This window comes from Populus trichocarpa, chromosome 12, assembly GCF_000002775.5.
Source record: "Populus trichocarpa isolate Nisqually-1 chromosome 12, P.trichocarpa_v4.1, whole genome shotgun sequence".
Lineage (NCBI taxonomy): Eukaryota > Viridiplantae > Streptophyta > Magnoliopsida > Malpighiales > Salicaceae > Populus > Populus trichocarpa.
In genome coordinates, this window is record NC_037296.2 from 8,203,924 (window position 1) to 8,221,612 (window position 17,689).

The 17,689-nt window shown below is 35.2% G+C and overlaps 1 protein-coding gene and 1 long non-coding RNA gene across 5 annotated transcripts; both read left to right on the forward strand.

The window, feature by feature from the left end:
* Positions 1-667: 667 nt before the first annotated feature.
* LOC7487119 (transcription factor BIM1) lies at positions 668-7,690 on the forward strand. 4 transcript variants are annotated; one of them, XM_024582560.2, is made up of 12 exons: positions 668-955; positions 1,117-1,415; positions 1,522-1,616; positions 2,745-3,122; positions 4,431-4,530; positions 4,622-4,755; positions 4,935-5,043; positions 5,452-5,521; positions 5,602-5,697; positions 5,811-6,262; positions 7,107-7,236; positions 7,323-7,690. In XM_024582560.2, the coding sequence occupies exons 3-12, from the start codon at positions 1,523-1,525 to the stop codon at positions 7,440-7,442; spliced, it is 1,683 nt and encodes a 560-aa protein (XP_024438328.1). In that variant the 5' UTR covers positions 668-955; positions 1,117-1,415; position 1,522; the 3' UTR covers positions 7,443-7,690. The 4 variants fall into 4 exon arrangements, with proteins under 4 accessions (XP_024438328.1, XP_024438325.1, XP_024438327.1 ...); XM_024582557.2 differs by having other exon boundaries at positions 1,536-1,616; XM_024582559.2 differs by having other exon boundaries at positions 1,242-1,415; positions 1,536-1,616.
* On the forward strand, positions 3,129-3,507 carry LOC127904098 (uncharacterized). Its single transcript, XR_008056968.1, has 2 exons — positions 3,129-3,274; positions 3,326-3,507. It is a non-coding gene; the product is annotated as an uncharacterized LOC127904098 (long non-coding RNA).
* Positions 7,691-17,689: the final 9,999 nt, after the last annotated feature.

Sequence of the window (17,689 nt, forward strand, 5' to 3'; positions counted from 1 at the left end):
AACTCTTGACTTTTTATTTCCTGCACAAGTAGGTTTTCAGACAATAAAATATGAAGTCATTTCAAAATCTAATTGATATCACAGTTTTGAACCACGACATCAATTAAAATTTTACATGTCGCAATTCACAACTACAATATTTAAACAAATATCGTGTTTTGAAACCATAACATCAATTAAATGTTGTGGTTTAGAATTCTCGATATTCAAATATTGAGCTTCAGAAGTGCGATATTTAATTTATATTGTGCGTACAACAAGATCAAACTACCATTTCACTTTTTTTTTTTCCAAACAAAGTCATTCTCTCGTATGGTTAAGTTTACAATGTTAATTTGATAAAAAAAAAAAAAACAAATCTTGTGGTATTAAAGGAGACAAACTATAATTAAAAAGAAATTTGATAAATTACTTAAATCAGAAAAAAATAGTTAAGGAAATTTTTTCATGGGGAATGCCAAATGCCAAGTAAATTATTGAGTTCCGTGAACTCAGTTTTGAGAATAAACAAAATAAAAAATAAAATACTCCGTGACTAACAAAACGGAAACGTTATCCGTGACCCTTAACACCGTCAGCCCCGCCGCAACGACGTTAAGAAAACGCCGTTTTTGAAATAACGGAAATACAATGAAGCATGCTAGTGAATAAGCTGTATAAAAGAAAGATCCCAAAGCAAGGAAACAGCAGGAGAGAGAGAGAGAGAGTTTCTCCGACTTGCAGTCCTTTCTTTTGCTGCACTGTTCTTTTTGAAAGCAAGAAAGAGAAAAAATTGTAGGAAGAAAAGGAAAGAGAAACCCAATTCTTCTTTTTTTCGAAATTCAAAGGAGATTCTTTGTGCATTTTAGTTCTCGTTGAAGCTTTGATTTAGATCATTTCTGGTATAGAATTTCGTGTTCGAATTCTTGTTCTTGAAGCAGAAACTGGAAGAAAATTCACGCAATTCAGATCGAAGGTACTAAAACTCTTAGCTTTAATTATGAAATCTTAAACTTTTGAACTAGTTTTTGACTTCAATTATGGATAATCTTAAATTCAAAAGTTTTATAGACGTAGAATTCTGATTTACACGAATCCCCCCCCCCCCCCACCCTTTTAACCGTAATTCTATTGCAGAGACATCTGTGATTTGGTGTTGTGGTTGGTGGCCAAAGTTAGTTCGTTCGTTCGTTCATTCATTCATAATTTAATTTCCGTTTTTTCTTCGAAAAGATTTAAATACTCAATTTTGTTGATAAAAGTGAATGCGCCTCCGATCTCAGGCGGCGGTGCCATATCTTCTAAGAAAGTTTAAATTCCTAGCCTTCAAGACGGATCTGATAAGAAGCGATTTAGAACGTATAAATATTTATTGAATTACAAGATATCTCCGCTTTGGATGGAGCTTCCTCAACAACGTCCTTTCGGAACCGAAGGTATTTTAATCACTCGTACATACTATTTTTTTTCTTTTTTTAAATTATCTTAGCCTATGAAATGATTAAAAGAAATCGTAGTGTGTTATTAACTGTGATTATGAAGCATGTTTTCTACAGGAAGCAAACCAACACACGACCTTCTTTCACTGTACAGCCATTCTTCAACTGTCCAACAAGATCCAAGACCACCTTCCCAAGGTACTATCAATTTTCATTTTTAGATCCCTTAGAGATTGTTTTTAGTTTCTCAAAATGAAGGAAAATAGTCCATCAAAGACTTTTGTCGTCTATTGGTGAGGATTTGTGGATGCACGTGACACCCAACTGAATGATGGGATCTGGGCCAGGAAAGTAGAGTGGGGCAGGGTAAATAGGCTTTGCTCAATCCGAAAAGGAAAGAGTTAGAAGTTAGCAATTAGCACCATCAGATTGGGCATTGGCATGCCGTATGGTGTTTTTTTTTTTTTTTAATGGGGCCCACTTATTAGGAGTTAGACATGATGTGACAGGTCACATGACTCACATCCACCCCTCTCTTGTGCAGGTGTCATGGTATTATTTTAGTAGAGTAACCTATTCTTTCACAAATCGCAATCACAAACCATTTTACTGTAGAGTGAGAAGCAGGCCGTTGTTTTCCTGTAAACAGTTTAAATAAATAAATAATTAATTAATTAGCTAATGAGCAGTAACTCTTGCGTACTTTATTAAAATTCCTCTTCACATGGTCCTTAATTTAATCTGCACAAATGACTACAACGGTGTGGTAATTAATTACTTGATTAATTAATGTGTACTTATCAAAAATAGTTTCTAAATAAATGAAATATTAGGTGTTGGGTCGGAGAACGGAAGTGTTCGAGAATTACAGAATCTCTTAATTAATTTTCATATTGACGTGTTTAATATACTATAAGCTTGCTGATTGTTAATGGGAAGTTTTGACTTTTCTAGTTTTTCCTGAACGAGTAGGTCAATCTTTGTATGCAATCTTCTTCAAGGCTCTGTTAACTCTGTCATAGTTTTGTACAGAATTCCACAAGTTATGTTCTTGTTTCCCTCCTGATCGAAAAAGATGGCCCCATGCTTTTGGATCTGTAGTTTGACAAAAAAATAAAATAAAATTGATTTGAATTATTTCGAGTTCAGATTATTAGCCTGTTTTGTTGGCCATTTGCTGAGTTGCTAAATTAATTATTTATCATCGATCATTCCACTTGACAAAACTAACTCAGTAGTAAATTTCAGAGTATTACAGACTTGTTGGAATTCTAGTAGGATCGATTACATCTGAACAGGATCTTCCCTTTTTCCATGCTTAAACAGGTGGCTACCTCAAAACACATGATTTTCTTCAACCACTAGAACGAGGAGGCAAAACCACTGCCAAAGATATAACCAACGTTGAGGTTTTGACGGTTGAAAAACCACCGCCTCCGGCACCACCACCTTCGGTTGAGCACATCCTCCCTGGAGGAATTGGGACGTACAGTATCAGCCAAATTTCTTATTTCAACGAAAGAGTTCCAAAGCCAGAGAACACAATATTTTCAGTAGCTCAAGATAGCAGTACCGATAAAAATGATGACAACTCAAATTGCAGTTCTTACTCAGGAAGTGGATTCACACTTTGGGAAGAATCCGCGTTGAAAAAGGGAAAGACAGGGAAGGAGAATGTGGGAGAAAGATCCAATATTATAAGAGGTACTTAATAATTATTTGTACGAGTGTGTTCTGTTTGTTTCCTTGCCATTGTTGTGCTTTGCATGTGCATGTCCATCCCGTTCTAGCAACATACAGCCATTGTTGTGCTTTGCATGTGCATGTCCATCCCGTTCTAGCAATATACAGCCATTGTTGTGCTTTGCATGTGCATGTCCATCCCGTTCTAGCAACATACAGCCAAGGAATATGACGTTAAAAATATCGATAAAGTTTTAATGGCCTCATTTTTATTGTAACACAAGAAAAGCACAAATTAGTGAAATAGACTACATGATAATATAGGTATGACGAGCACTGGCTACCCTGGTATTCATTAGATATCGAGGGTTGGGATTTTCTTTCAGTAAAAGAATTATTTCAAATTCGTTTGGTAGCGTGAAATTTATGCCGATCTCGAGTCTAAATTTTTTTTTTAAAATGGAAAAGCTCCATTTTAAAGTGTTTTTAGTTGCTTTCTTCGTGTATATATTAGTTGTTTGACCAAAAGCTTCTTTTTTTTTTTTTTTTACCACCACAACACGACGTAACCTCTAATCCTCACTCACTGACGTTTAGGCTCGAATTGTTTGGTTGTTTTTAGGCTGATTGAAGAGAGGAAAAACAAAATGTATTTACTATGATAAAAACATATTAGATTAGGCATAGGGTTCGAGTTTGTCCCGGGCATCTCGTGCTGATGTTATTACTACAGGATCAGTTTCAGTGAGCCAAGGCAAAGACCAGGTCCAACGAGCGAAATCAGCCCAAGATTGTCTCATTTGATGGCTTCTCTCTGGAATGGTACGCTGGGGCCGAAACTAGGCAACCCATAAGGTTATTGCTAAAAAAAAAAAAAAACTACGGATTTGAAAAATAAAAACCAATGTGTAGATTTCAATATGACGAGGGCGATTTAGAGAAGACTTTTAATACCAAACAATGATAGCATTGCATGGCGAATGGGTCCAAGTCTTCATAATATTTTAACTGAAAAATCGAGTAGGTAGACCACGGCATGATAAGTTATCTGATCTTTAATTTCATAATTAAATACCAATATTGCATTTTTTTTTACAATAGATTTACATAACTATTTTTGCTATAATTGTTTTTTTAGCAATAACAGAATAAATTAATCAAAAATGAAAATCACAGGGCTAGAGCTCTGGGCCGAACCTTTAATATGCTTTCAGTCCATTCGTCATCGCTAAAAAGTAAAAACAAATTTACCCATTGACAAGTATTGTTTCAAATGATATTACGTACAATTTATCAATGATGATTGGAAGTATGTTTGGCACGTAACAGAAGCGGCATTGAAGACGGGTCAGTGGACGACTTCAGAGAGGCCGTCACAATCTTCATCGAACAACCATCGCAGTAGTTTCAACTCTCTTTCGTCCTCACAGTCCGTCTCCTCCTCCTAATTTTTCATGTTTTTTTACTTCCCCCCTTTCTAAATCTAATGAAGGGATTTTGTTTTGTTGGTATTTTAACAGGCCAGCAGGCAGGAGTAGTACCCAGAGCTTCATAGAAATGATAAAGTCAGCCAGAGGCTGTGCTTTGGATGATGATGTTGACGATGAAGAAGAGTTCCTTCTTAAGAAAGAAACCCCTTCTCCTATCCGCAAAGGTATATCTATTGTTTATATAAACAAGTGAACGTATAACAGTTCTGTTGCATCCACAAACTTTAAAATTCTTTTATTTGAAAACAAAAATTCTTTTAGTTTGTTGCTGTGGCCATTGGAGTTGTATGTTTATGGAATTAATGACATTTTTTCTTTGTTTTTTTTGTGGTAAAATTTATAGGGGAATTGAGGGTGAAGGTGGACGGAAAGAGCAATGACCAAAAACCTGACACGCCTCGGTCAAAGCATTCTGCAACTGAGCAACGTAGGAGGAGCAAGATAAATGACAGGCATGTGTTAATTGACTTATTTGTAAAACCCTAGGATCTTTTATTCTAATCAGCTACACAACGTTGTTGACTTGTTAGAAGCGAAGTTTCGGTAAATTTAAGAACGTTAATTTGGCAAAGCAACACAACTCCACACAATCTGTTCCTTTTTTTTGGACTGCTTTTATCATGAAACCCACCCGATGGATGTAAACTAGAAAAAGGACATTATAAAGCTAATTAGTTCATCTTTTTTTGTGGAAGCAAACATAATAAAGTACTTGTTTCTCCTGGGAGAAGAAATGGTTTGGTTGGGTTGTGTTTGGCTTCATGTCCCCTTTCTGGATTGCAGGATTCCTAATTTAATTGATAATTACGACTGCTTTTGTCAACATTATGCTGCACTAAAATTTGGAAATTATCATGCAGATTTCAGATGCTGAGAGAACTCATTCCTCGTGGTGATCAAAAGAAAGATAAAGCATCTTTTCTCTTAGAGGTACATACTTTTCTTATAAAATTATATTTCTTTTCTTCAATAAATGGTGTAAATGATGGAGTTTGTGAATCTTTTTACAGGTCATTGAATACATTCAGTTTCTACAGGAGAAAGTACAGAAATATGATGGATCATACCAAGGATGGAACCACGAAACAGCAAAACTGGTGCCATGGGTAAATTTTACATTACCTTCATATTTTCTAATGTTTTGTGGCCATTATGATTTTTTGAGAGCGATGCTCGTTATTATTGCAATCTAACAGTTGATCCTCATTCGTTAAGACAGAAAAATAATAGCAGGCCTGTGGAAAGTTCTGTTGATCAGTCTCGAGGCTTGAATAGTGATGCTGGTCCTGCATTATTATTTGCTGCAAAGTTAGATGAGAGAAACATAACCGTTTCTCCTTCCATTAATCCTGGAGGAGCACGGAATCCAGTCGAATCTGACATGACCTCCGCTAATGCAATGGATCGCCATCCTGGTTGTACAAATAAATCAATACCATTTCCTATCTCGCTGCAGCCGAACTTCAATCCTGGCAGGACTGCAGGCGCAGCAGCTCAGTTTCCACCTCGACTGGCATCTGATGCGGAGAACATGGCAAGCCAAACTCAACCTCAATCATGCCATGCCAGGTCATGGAGCACTGTCGAGGCTGTTGCTAGTGATAAGCTGAAAGAAAAGGATCTGACTGTTGAAGGTGGTACAATCAGCATCTCTAATGCGTACTCTCAAGGGTGAGTTTGCATATTGCAATTTATAGTTTCAAACTTATTTGTTATGCTCATATTCTTACATGTTTATTCTCTCTTGGCTCGTGGTACTACTGTCTGAATACCCTGATGATAGGTCAAAATATTTCAAGGAGATGATAACACGTGCAATACTAAATCACTTAAATGGTGATCTGTAAAGTGCCACTTTCTTTTAGCACGCTCCTTGCCTACTTCACTCTAGGGATATAAATTAATCTGCCTCTGTAGCCTTATACTGTACCTGCTTATTCATGTTATACATAGCTTGTTTGCTTCTGGTAGATTTTTTTAGCAGTCTTGAAATCCGTGCAAGGGCAGAAATTATACATGAATTTTCACTTTGACGTCTATGTCCCAGCTGCATTGCTCTTGTAAGATGGTCAGGGGACATCCTCTTCTGACTTAGATAAGGCTCGTTGCACAATTAGATTGCTAAATATTAGAAGCACATAATGAAGGCTACTTCTAACAATAATACATGAATCGGTCTTGTTTCTAGGATAAGCTGAACTATTTATTGAGTCTTTTCAATTCATTCAAACTCCTCTTTCTGGTTTTTGCAAATAATTTCTTTAGATTCTTTCTAGTGACCAGAGATAACATTTTTTTGCGGCATTAGTACCACCTCAATACTCATCGTATGGATGGATAACTTTGTATACTAGGTAAATTTTCAAAAAAAAAAAAAAAAGAAATAAAGAAGTAGTCTAGCACTTTTTTGTTGCTCACTGAAGACGTATTATGGGAAGTAGCTTTCTGTGTAGCCCTTTAAGAAGAGTATTGGTTGATATGAGTCAATAACATAACTTGTATTGGAATTAAATAGGTTGGTAAATACTTTGACGCAAGCCTTACAGAGTTCAGGAGTAGATTTGTCTCGGGCCAGCATCTCAGTGCAGATAGAGCTCGGGAAGACAGGAAATAGTAGACAAACTGCGTCAACATCCATTACAAAGGTTTCTTGGCATTTCACTTTGGAGTAATTTCAACTATCGTTTCCATCAAATTACTCCTAACCTTCGTATTTTCCACTTTAACGTAGGATAATAACGTTCTCCCTAGCAATAAAGGCACAACACGTTCAAGAGTTTCAAGTGGTGAAGAATCTGGTCAAGCACTAAAGAAGCTCAAGACAAGCAAAGCTAGCGCAAGAGTTGCATAATTTTGTTTCTTTGTACTTGATTTTTTTTCATTGTTTTGTTATCCTGTCCTATCGTGGGGGATAATTCATATCTTCTCCTGGTTTACGATCTAATTAGTTGAGCCAGAAATGATTGTACATGTAGTTGCTTTTAATTTGTTGGAATGCACAGATATCCTAGCACACAAATATGTAACTTTTCCCTTTTGTGCATTACTATATCCGTAGAGGCTTCCATTCTAATGTTGAGAAGCGGGCTTTTCATCCAAGTTTTTCTACTTGTGAATTTTCTAAATAACTGTCAATAGTCTGTGATCACTCGCTTTTGTTGAGTTGCACATGTGGCGTTGTATTCCTAGGAAGGAGAAGACAGGTGCTTGGTAGTAAAAATGGTCTCAAGGTGATGTACATAAGCATGTCCAAGTATTGTATCTTTTGCCAAATCTCCCTAACTTCAAATCGATTGAACATGTTTTGCCAGTGAAGTTTCGCGTAAAAAATGGTTTTGTTGAAGGTTGGCGTATAAATTCGAAGCTCAATGTGAATGGCAAAATAAATAGGGATGATAATGGAGCCAAGATAAAATAAATAGAAGTTGAAGGTTCCGTGTTGGGAACCGTATGTTTTCTTAGCTGATGGGCTTTTAATCATTTTTCAAACACCTTGAAACTTTCTGTCAAGAGTACTCGTATTGTTAAGACCCTTTGCTTGTACTTGGTATAAAATTTCCAAAACATTCTTGTTGTTACTGTTTTATGCATTTTTTTTAACCATGAAATATGCATTTTCTTGTTTAACTTGACATCTTTATTGGACATTAGCTATAGATGATTCAATATTCTTTACAAGGATAATTCATTATTATTAAAGGCAATATTGTATCTTGATTCATGTTGAGCCACGTGATTGACTTTTGTATTGTTTCTTCTCACTAAAAAATAATAATAAAAAAAAAACTTTAATAAAGTTGTAGCCATAATATGGTATTAATTTAGGATGAGGACTTCATATTTGTATTCTCTAGATAGCTCGTTATATTATCTATAATTTATTTGCTTAATTAGCCTCTAACACTCTAAAGTTGTATTTACTAGCATGCCCTATATTTTCATTATCCAACTATTAAAGGTGATGCGGTTTATGTTTAACCTTAGATTTCTTATAGTAAGCATTCGGTTGTGTGATTGAGATTGATTGTTGATACGGTATAGTATATGGTTCAACCTTGGGTTTTTCATGATGGGTTTTTACTTAAGGATGCATTTGGTCATTTGAGCTTTTTATGGATGATGGGTTCAACCCAATTCTTTTGGTGAGTATTTTGGCCAGATCAGGATAGGCTATGTATAAGATGTTTTTCGATAGCAAATAAAGTTTATTTGAAGTGTATTTTGGGTCTGATTTGGTCCCTATCAATGAATATGAGTTTAGGTCACATAGGATCCAAAGTTGACTTGGGTTAATTAAGATGTTGAGATCATATCAGATTTGTTTGGAGTTGATTTCCTAATTCTACAATGACTTAAATCATCAAAATATTCTCCTAAAATTTAAGAAAATTATGTTCATTAATTTCCCTATTATTTAGGAGAATATTTATCAATAAAGAAGGAAGTTTTCTAGTTAACAAAGGATGCTAGAGAGAGTTGTCACATCTGATTTTCTAAGCTATGAAGGATTAATTAATGATTCTCCTAGTTTAGAAAGGAAACTAAATTAGCAGGTATAAAAGAGGGATATTTTCTTCGTTAATTGTCCATGTAAAACAAGAAAACTAAGCACAACAAAGGCAAGAAGACTTCAAAATTAATTCCACATTCGATTCAAATTTCCTAGTCTATTTGGGGCTTTTTAAAGGTGACAAATATGATTTTAGCATATCTATGATATTAATTTTGGATTTTTATTATTTTTATTATTTTCTTCTTAGTCTTAATCAGGCAATACATAGGGATCCATTAGGATTATTTGAAAAATTATTTTAATGTTTTGTATGCTGAAAAGCAGGTAGTGATGGATTGATAAAATAAACTTGTGTTTTGCGTGATGCAACACGTTATCTTTGTTGGGATAAAGATCAAATCTGACTTATCAAGGTATAACTGATCTTGTGGCATCATTCGATTCAATTTCAATAGTGCTAGTGTTTTGAAACAGGTTTCTATTATGTCACACTTCTCAGACCTGAGTTTTGGCTTTCTTAGAAAAGTATCATTTTTATTGGGGGTTGCTTGACCACATGATCAAGAGGTTTACATCAAAATGGGTTCCGCTAACCTGCAAGGTCTTTCACAAAATTAAATTTCCTTCCTCCATCCTTCATGCCCATTAACATAAACCTCGAGGATATATTTACCTCTTTTATATAAATAAACATCTTGTCTTATACAATGATTCTCCTTATAATATTAGCAAATCAGACAGTCAATCAAATATCCCAGCAATTAGATGCACTGTCGCCACTAGCTCTACTCAGGGCAGCTAGTCAACCAAATAACCTAGTCATCAGTCTCACTGATACAACTAGCTCCTTTCAGACAGCTAGTCCATCAAACATCCCAATCATCAGTCTTATTGATGTCATTAGCTCCATTCAGGGCATCTAGTTAATCAAATATCCCAGTCATCAGTCTCACTGATACGACTATCTCCACTCAGGGTAGTTAGTCAACCAAACATCTTGGTCATTAGTCTTATTGATGCCACTAACTCCTTTCAAACAACTAGTCAATCAAAGATCTCGATCATCAATCTCACTGATGCCTCTAGCTTCATTTAGGGCAACTAGTCAAATTAATCTTTCCATGACTTTTACATTTTGATAGTTATATATCCATTATATTAAATTCACTTTGTTAAATCAAAATGAACACATTATACATAAATGCATAAACTCATTTTCATAAATGCATAAACTATCAGATTTCACTCCAATAACTCATTAATAACCCGACAGTAAATCAAATTGACACCACTAGCTCCACTAAAGAAAGCTAGTAAAATCAACCTTTTATTAATATTAACATTCATATAAATACATGCACATTTAAAGAATTTACAGTTCTAAAAGCTTTAGAAATTAATATGAACCTCGTGATCACGTGGTCACGCAATCCACAATCAAGATTGAGATCTAATCTCGAAAAGCCGTAATAGGTCTGATAGAAGTGTGACACAATGAAAACCTGTCCCAAGATACCAACACTATTAGAATGAAGTAGAATGATGCTCCGAAGTCAGTTAATCTTCAATAAGTCAGATTCAGTTCGTTCAAGAACTAAAGAATGCAAGAATCACTCTCACACGTTAAAACTAAAAACTCAAAAGTAATATTCATCAATGGTTGTCGATATTTAAGTTACATGAGTTTAAATAGTTCTTGAAAAATTAACCCTAATAGATCTATCCTAGTGGACTCATTTGGTCCACTTACAAAACTGACCCAAAAACCTTAAACTAAAAAACCTATAACCTGATCCAAACAAGCCTTGGATCCTAGCTAAAAACAAAGTATTAATTAAACTCAAACAAGCCTTGGGTTGTAGCTAACAAAATAAAATAAAGCCTATAATATTAAATTCATATTCTGCCATGAGAAGAACATAAGGAAAGAAAATATTACAGAATTGATTCAAGGCTTATTTATAGCCTTCCATGCAACCCATTAATCCTAGAAACAAAAGGAAAAGGTAGCCACACATGTTGTTTCCAAGTTGTAGTAGGATTCTTTTGTTTCCTTGTTGTGTTTTCTCCTCACCTCATGACCCAAATAAGGTTGGATTGGGCCCCTCTTACATATGGATAAGATATATTAGGGCCTCCTCTTGATACTCCAATGAACCCTTCAAATATAACGTGGTTGAAACCTTCAAAACCAATGCATTCAATGCCTTTGCCTTGGACAAAGTCATTGGCCCATTTGGAACATGTAATGGGTCTTTGCTGGTGTTTCTAGGCTGGTCCACATCATGCCCTCTCTCCTCGAAAGGATTCGACCTCGAATCAAAACCTGTGTCAAACAAAGTAAGATCAACAACATTAAAGGTAACACTAACATCATACTCATCTGAAAGATTAATTTTGTATGCATTGTCATTGATCCTCTCTAAAACTTGAAATGGACCATCACCACGAGTTTGTAATTTTTATTTCCTTTGGTTAGAAAATTGTTCCTTATGCATGTGCACCCAAACCCAATCACCGGGTTGAAAAACAACTTGTTTACTTATTTGCTTTAGAAGTGTCCAGTCTATTCTTTTTCTTTATTTTTAGTCGAACTCCTTCATGGAGTTATGAACACCCAACAAAAAAAGTAAAGCCAGAAACGACTCCATCATCGTTGATGATTTCTGAATCGACAGCGACATAATTTTCGTTGATAATTTCTGAGTCAATAAAGGCTATGTGCACTAACGAATCCATGCATCAGCTGTGGAAGTAGTTTCGTTGACAATTTTTGAGTCGATCGCACCTCAGTTTTCATTGATGATTTCTTAGTCAATAGGGGTTGTGCTTGCTGAGGAATCCATGCATCAGCCATGGAAGCAATTTCGTTGATGATTTTTGAGTCGGCAACAACTTAGTTTTCGTTGATAATGTATGAGTCAATAGGGGTTATGCGCGCTAAGGAATCCATGCGTCAGCCGTGTAAGTAGTTTCATTGATGATTTCTGAATCGATAATGATTCAGTTTTTGTTAACGATTTCTGAGTCAACAGGGGCTGCGCGCGCTGACGAATCCATATGTCAGCCGTGGAAGCAGTTTTGTTGATGATTTCTGAGTTGGCAGCGACTTAGTTTTTTTATGATTTCTGAGTCAACAGGGGCTGTGCGCGCTGACAATTCCATGCGAATATAAAACCCGACAAAAATTAAAACTAGGTTGGCCTAAGCTAAGAGGGAGTTAGAGGAGTAGACCGACCTACTCTAAGGGGAAATATGAGGGAGCAGAACTGGCCTACTCTAAATGGAAACTATGAAGGATTTGACCAGCCTTAGGATACATTAAATAAGGATAAGAACATGGGCAACCAGCCTTCCAAACACCCCTTCACATTTAAGAGAGGTATAATTATAGCAAAAGAGAGAGAATGGCCTTTGTTCTTCCCTAAAACAGCCAGCCAACAGCCTTGGATGCAACAATCTTCTTTCCAAAGCAAAATCAATAAACCCAGCTACATGCACCACCCTTGAGCATGGGAGAAGAAGGGAGACTTAAGGAGAAATAGTGGTGGTCGAAGCCATAGAAGGAGAAGAAGCCTAAGTCTCTTCCCAAAACCGACAGCAGCCATTGCTGCAACACACACACCGTTCCTCATGGAGAAAACCGAACCCAACCAACCTGCATGCCACCTTCCTTGAGCGTTGAGTGAGAAGTGAGTTAGGAGAAAGAGAGAAAACCAGAAACATGGTAGAAAGAGGAGCCTAAAGGGTCGACTAGATAACATGAGAGGGAATAAAGAAATCGAATAGAAGAAGAAGAAGAACAAACCACCTAATCTTACACCAGAACTGCCCCAAAATTATGAGTAAGGGAAGAACATCACCTCCTTATTTATTCCTTGAAACTTCTGGAAAAAAATTGGGAAGAAAACTTCAAGTGAAATGGCCTAAGATTCTTACACCTATGATTAAGGGGAACTAGACTAGAGAATGCATGAAAATGGAGCTGAAGGGGGGACCTAACTCCAGAACATTTAACAAAGAAAATGTATAAATTTGAATGCACAAACTTAGGAGAAGGGTCGGCCTTAGTAAGGGCTGGATAAAATACAAATTTAATATGATGAAATGCATGAATTTTGACCTTGTTAAAGTATTAGATTATGTTGGAACCAAAATAGAAATTATGTTGGTGTGAATGACGTGATTTCTACATGTGTGTTAGAGAAATTGTGTGAAATTATGTTAGCAGGATGTAAAGCATAAAATTGTGACCCTATTGAATCCTTAAAAGGATGTTTGAGCTGAAATGGAATTCATGTTGAAGTTAATGCTTTGAATCTGTCATGTAATTAGTGAAATTGCATGGCTATGAACCAAGTGAATGAAGTTATAATTATAGCATGTTGTTGTGATTATACTTGTAATACATTGAACATGGTTGGCTATGGTCTATGTTCAATTTGGTTTGGGAGTGTTATAAGATAAGCGGAAAGCCTAGCATAAACTTTACACTTAAATGATGGAGAGATTAAGATAGAAATGACTTGATTGTCGCTGCCAATTTTTGAATCGGTAGCGACATGGATTGCGTCAATGATTTTTGTGTTGACAGTAAGACGTGTGCGCTGACGATTTTAGCATCAACCGTAGAACTGGGTTGCATTGATGAATTCTGTGTCGACAACGACTCAGTTTTTGGCAATGATTTTTAAGTCAGCAATGGCCTATGTATATTGACGATTTCGGCGTCAGCTTTAGAACTGGTTGCGTTGACAATTTCTAGGTCGACAGCGACTCGATTTTCATCAACAATTTCTGAGTTAACAATAGATTAAGTATGTTGACGATTTCATGCATTAACCGTAAGACGAGATTTGTGTTGACGATTTTTGTGTCACCAGCGAATCAGTTTTCGTTGCCGAATCCTGTGTCACTTAGCGAATCTGTTTTTGTTCCCAAATTCTGTGTCACCAGCGAATCCGTTTTTGCTGCCGAATCCTATGTCACCAACAAATCGATTTTCGCTGTCGAATCCTGTGTCACTAGTGAATCTATTTTTGCTGTCGAATTATGTGTCACCAGCGAATCTATTTTTCCCTGTCGAATCTTGTATCACCCAACAAATCAGTTTTCGTTGTCGAACCATGTGTCACCCAATGAATCAGTTTTTGTTGTTGAATCCTAAGTCAGCAGCGAATCAGTTTTTACTGACGAATTCTGTGTCACCAGCGAATCAGTTTTCGCTGATGAATTCTAGGTCATCAAGCAAAGTAATTTTCACTGATGATTTTTGTGTCACAAGCGAACCAGTTTTTGCTGATGATTTCTATGTCACCAGCGATCCAGTTTTTACTAATGATTTTCTGTGGTAGCAGCAGCTTAATTCGCTGACGAACTACACATCAGAAATGATTTAATACTTGTAACGATTGCATGGTATAATTGTGTAATATGTGAAACACTTGAATATGAACATGTGTATTCTTGAAATATGATTGATGACGAGTTATATGATTACTAAGTGCAAATGGATCGATTTGTGATTATTGATGTGTTAGGTGGTGCGACCAGGATTGAACCTTCGACCAGGCTAGGGCACCCCACAATAGGAACAGGCAGGTGGTTTTCATCTTTTTTTTTGTATAATGTTAATGTTCTGAAATGATTTAGTTATGGATGATATGTTATTCAGTTGTCGATGAATGTTACACCAACTATGAAATGTTGATTGATTTGTTGATAAATGTTAAACCGACTATGAAATGTTGATTGGGTTGGTGATGAATGTCAAACCGACTATGAAATGTTGATTGATTTGCCGACGAATGTCAAACCGACTATGAAATGTTGATTGATTTGCCAACGAATGTCAAACCGACTATGAAATGTTGATCACCTATACTTGTCCCTCAAGTTCCTCTCCTCCAACCAAGCTTTTTAATTTTAACCTAAAAGTGTCTCTCCTCACAAACTTATTTGTAAGCTTCAATCTCATAATTTGAAAAGATTTCTCGAATGATTTTTGAAGAGATGCAAAACAGTAGCAGCAAGCATAATGACATTAGGTTTTATAGGTCCATTACTATTATATCTTAACTTATCCCCTCTAAATTTCAGTTTATTACACTGACCCGACATTGTGTCTTTATTTTTAGGACCTTTCCGAACTCTAATCGATCTCAAATTTTAACCAAAGGTAAAACATTATGTCTTACAATCCCATATAAAATGACAGCTCTATCCAACAATCGGATTGAAAAATACATTTAATATTGTAAAACTGGACAATTGGAAATTTCACGCCAAAAAACTGAATTTCGCATACCATATAATTTACTTAAATCACCTTGGGTCTTAGACTACTTCTGTGTAGATTCCTATTCATAATTATTATAAATTGTTTTCTGAGTTTCTTACCACTTTTAGTCCTAATAGCGCGATTATGCGTGGGGATTATATCGAAATTCAATATTTCTCGCGTAAAGGGTCATGCATTAATTTATTTGATGTTTCCTTTTATTTTACACATAATATCACCCAATTTACAAAATTTTCTCATTCAATTTATTATTTTTACCTGGTCAGGGATCTTTCACGATTTATCGTTAACTAATATTTCGCACTCTATTTTATTACTTTAGCTTCTCTAAATTTTAAATTAATCTTTCAGAAATGTTTGATTAGTACTTAAAAGTGCATTTTTATTAAGGTTTTATATCATTAAATTGCACTTAAAGTATCATTAAATTCCCTAACTTAAGCATGTTTTATAATAACAAGTCTGATAATATAAGATATCTTTAATTTATGGTAAATGCTCATTTTAAATGCAGGCATATCACAATTTAAAAGATTGATTGATGTGTTTAACTATTGAAAGTAAAAAGACAAAGAGAGGGCTAAGTTTAAAGAAGAGATGCTGGTTCAATTCAAACTGGAACATCATTCGGTTATTGGATCATAACTAGAGCTGTAAAACATGGATTTAGGTCTGGTTTATATGGATGGAAAGGTAAGACATAGAGCTAAAACTTTCATGAAGAGTCCAAGATTCAAAACGGTCGTTTTCAAGTTCAAATTGTAGCAACAAAAGAGAAGTCGGAATCTGTCATGCTGCCTAGATATTGTTCAATGTTCAGCCCATAGCTCAAGTTCTAGAAGTCCAAATGAGCTCATTCTTGTTTTGTTGGAAAGCTGAGACAAATGCCCAGAACTTTCATGAAGACTATCTGTTTAAATTCTGATGTTAGCAATGACGTTTTGTTTAGACAAGAAGATAATGGTTGTCACTAAATCAAGAGGTGGTCATCCACTCAATAATTAGTCATCAAATCAATAGTTCTGAATTTTAGCCTATAAAAAGAGGTATTTTCCATACATTTAGACATGGTTTTCAGATCAAGATCTTGCTCTTACTATCTTTCTTTGTATTTTGTAATGTTCAAGTTTTATTTTATGTTATATTAATCTCTTGTTTATGTTTTTCATTTCCTTTACTATACTTAGTTAACTTGTATCATGTTTATGTTCTTATATTGTTTATTTATGTTTTTCTTCTTCATTATGTTTAGCTAAGTTAATTTTGTCAAGATGAAAATGGTACACTAATGGTGTAAGAATAAGTATAATATAAACTTAACATGGACTTCAATGTTTGATACTAACATATTTTGTATTTGTTATCTTACTCACTTTTAATACCCTGCTTGTTAAATGATTAATCTAGATTTATGCTATACAACCCTTGATACAACAAATACTTGGCACTTTCATATCCTACTGTATGGTATAACCGACATTTGTGCTATGAAAGGAACTTGATTTGTTGTTAACATAAGTTATCACCATGAATACCTGACTACATTTACAAGTATTGGCATTACTCAAATACGATAATTAATATAATCATGTTAATAAATTATAATCCGATTGGAACCTCCTTTGTGTATGGTTTCTAGTTAAGTAATAAAAAGAGTTTATACTATACTTATTTGAAATACCATTAGTGGATCCTCTAACCTTGACAATTATTTTATCCTTGTTTAATCCTTACATCAATATCACATCTCAAAAAATTCTTTTCAACTTCTTTTAATTTGTTGTTTATAATTTTATATAGTTCACCTCCCTATGGTTCGACCCCGGTCTTGACGGGTTATTTATTACTTCGACACTCATGTACTTGGGATAAGATATCAATCTTTTGATCGTGTCAATGTTCATCCTAATTCATAAGATTTTCTCCTAAATTTATCATTTTCATTAATTTGCCTTATTTAACCTAGATTTATCTATTTTTGACTGGGGGTTTACAATAATGCTACCCAATAATCCTAGGAACAAAAAGAGAAGAACCTTGTATTTATCCTTCTTCCGAAAGGAAAAGGATGTTGCATTTAATGCTTCTCTTTGCCACCTCTTGATATCCTTCCAATATTAGAAAACACAAATAAGTTGTTAAATTACTCTCCTAACATAACAAGGAAACTTTGTAGCAACATGTGTTTCCTAAGTGAGTTTGGATTCCATTGTTTCATTTGCTGTGTTTTCTTCTCAGCTAACAAGAAAATAAAATAATAAATCCTAATATTTAAGGAAATAAT

What these genes read in the sequence shown, in the direction of transcription:
- LOC7487119 (XM_024582557.2), top strand. Translation starts at nt 1,379, where the DNA reads ATGGAGCTTCCTCAACAACGTCCTTTCGGAACCGAAG. An exon ending in AAGATCCAATATTATAAGAG is followed by an intron (nt 3,123 to 4,430) that starts GTACTTAATAAT and finishes GGCACGTAACAG; the next exon opens with AAGCGGCATTGAAGACGGGT. An exon ending in CCCTTCTCCTATCCGCAAAG is followed by an intron (nt 4,756 to 4,934) that starts GTATATCTATTG and finishes TAAAATTTATAG; the next exon opens with GGGAATTGAGGGTGAAGGTG.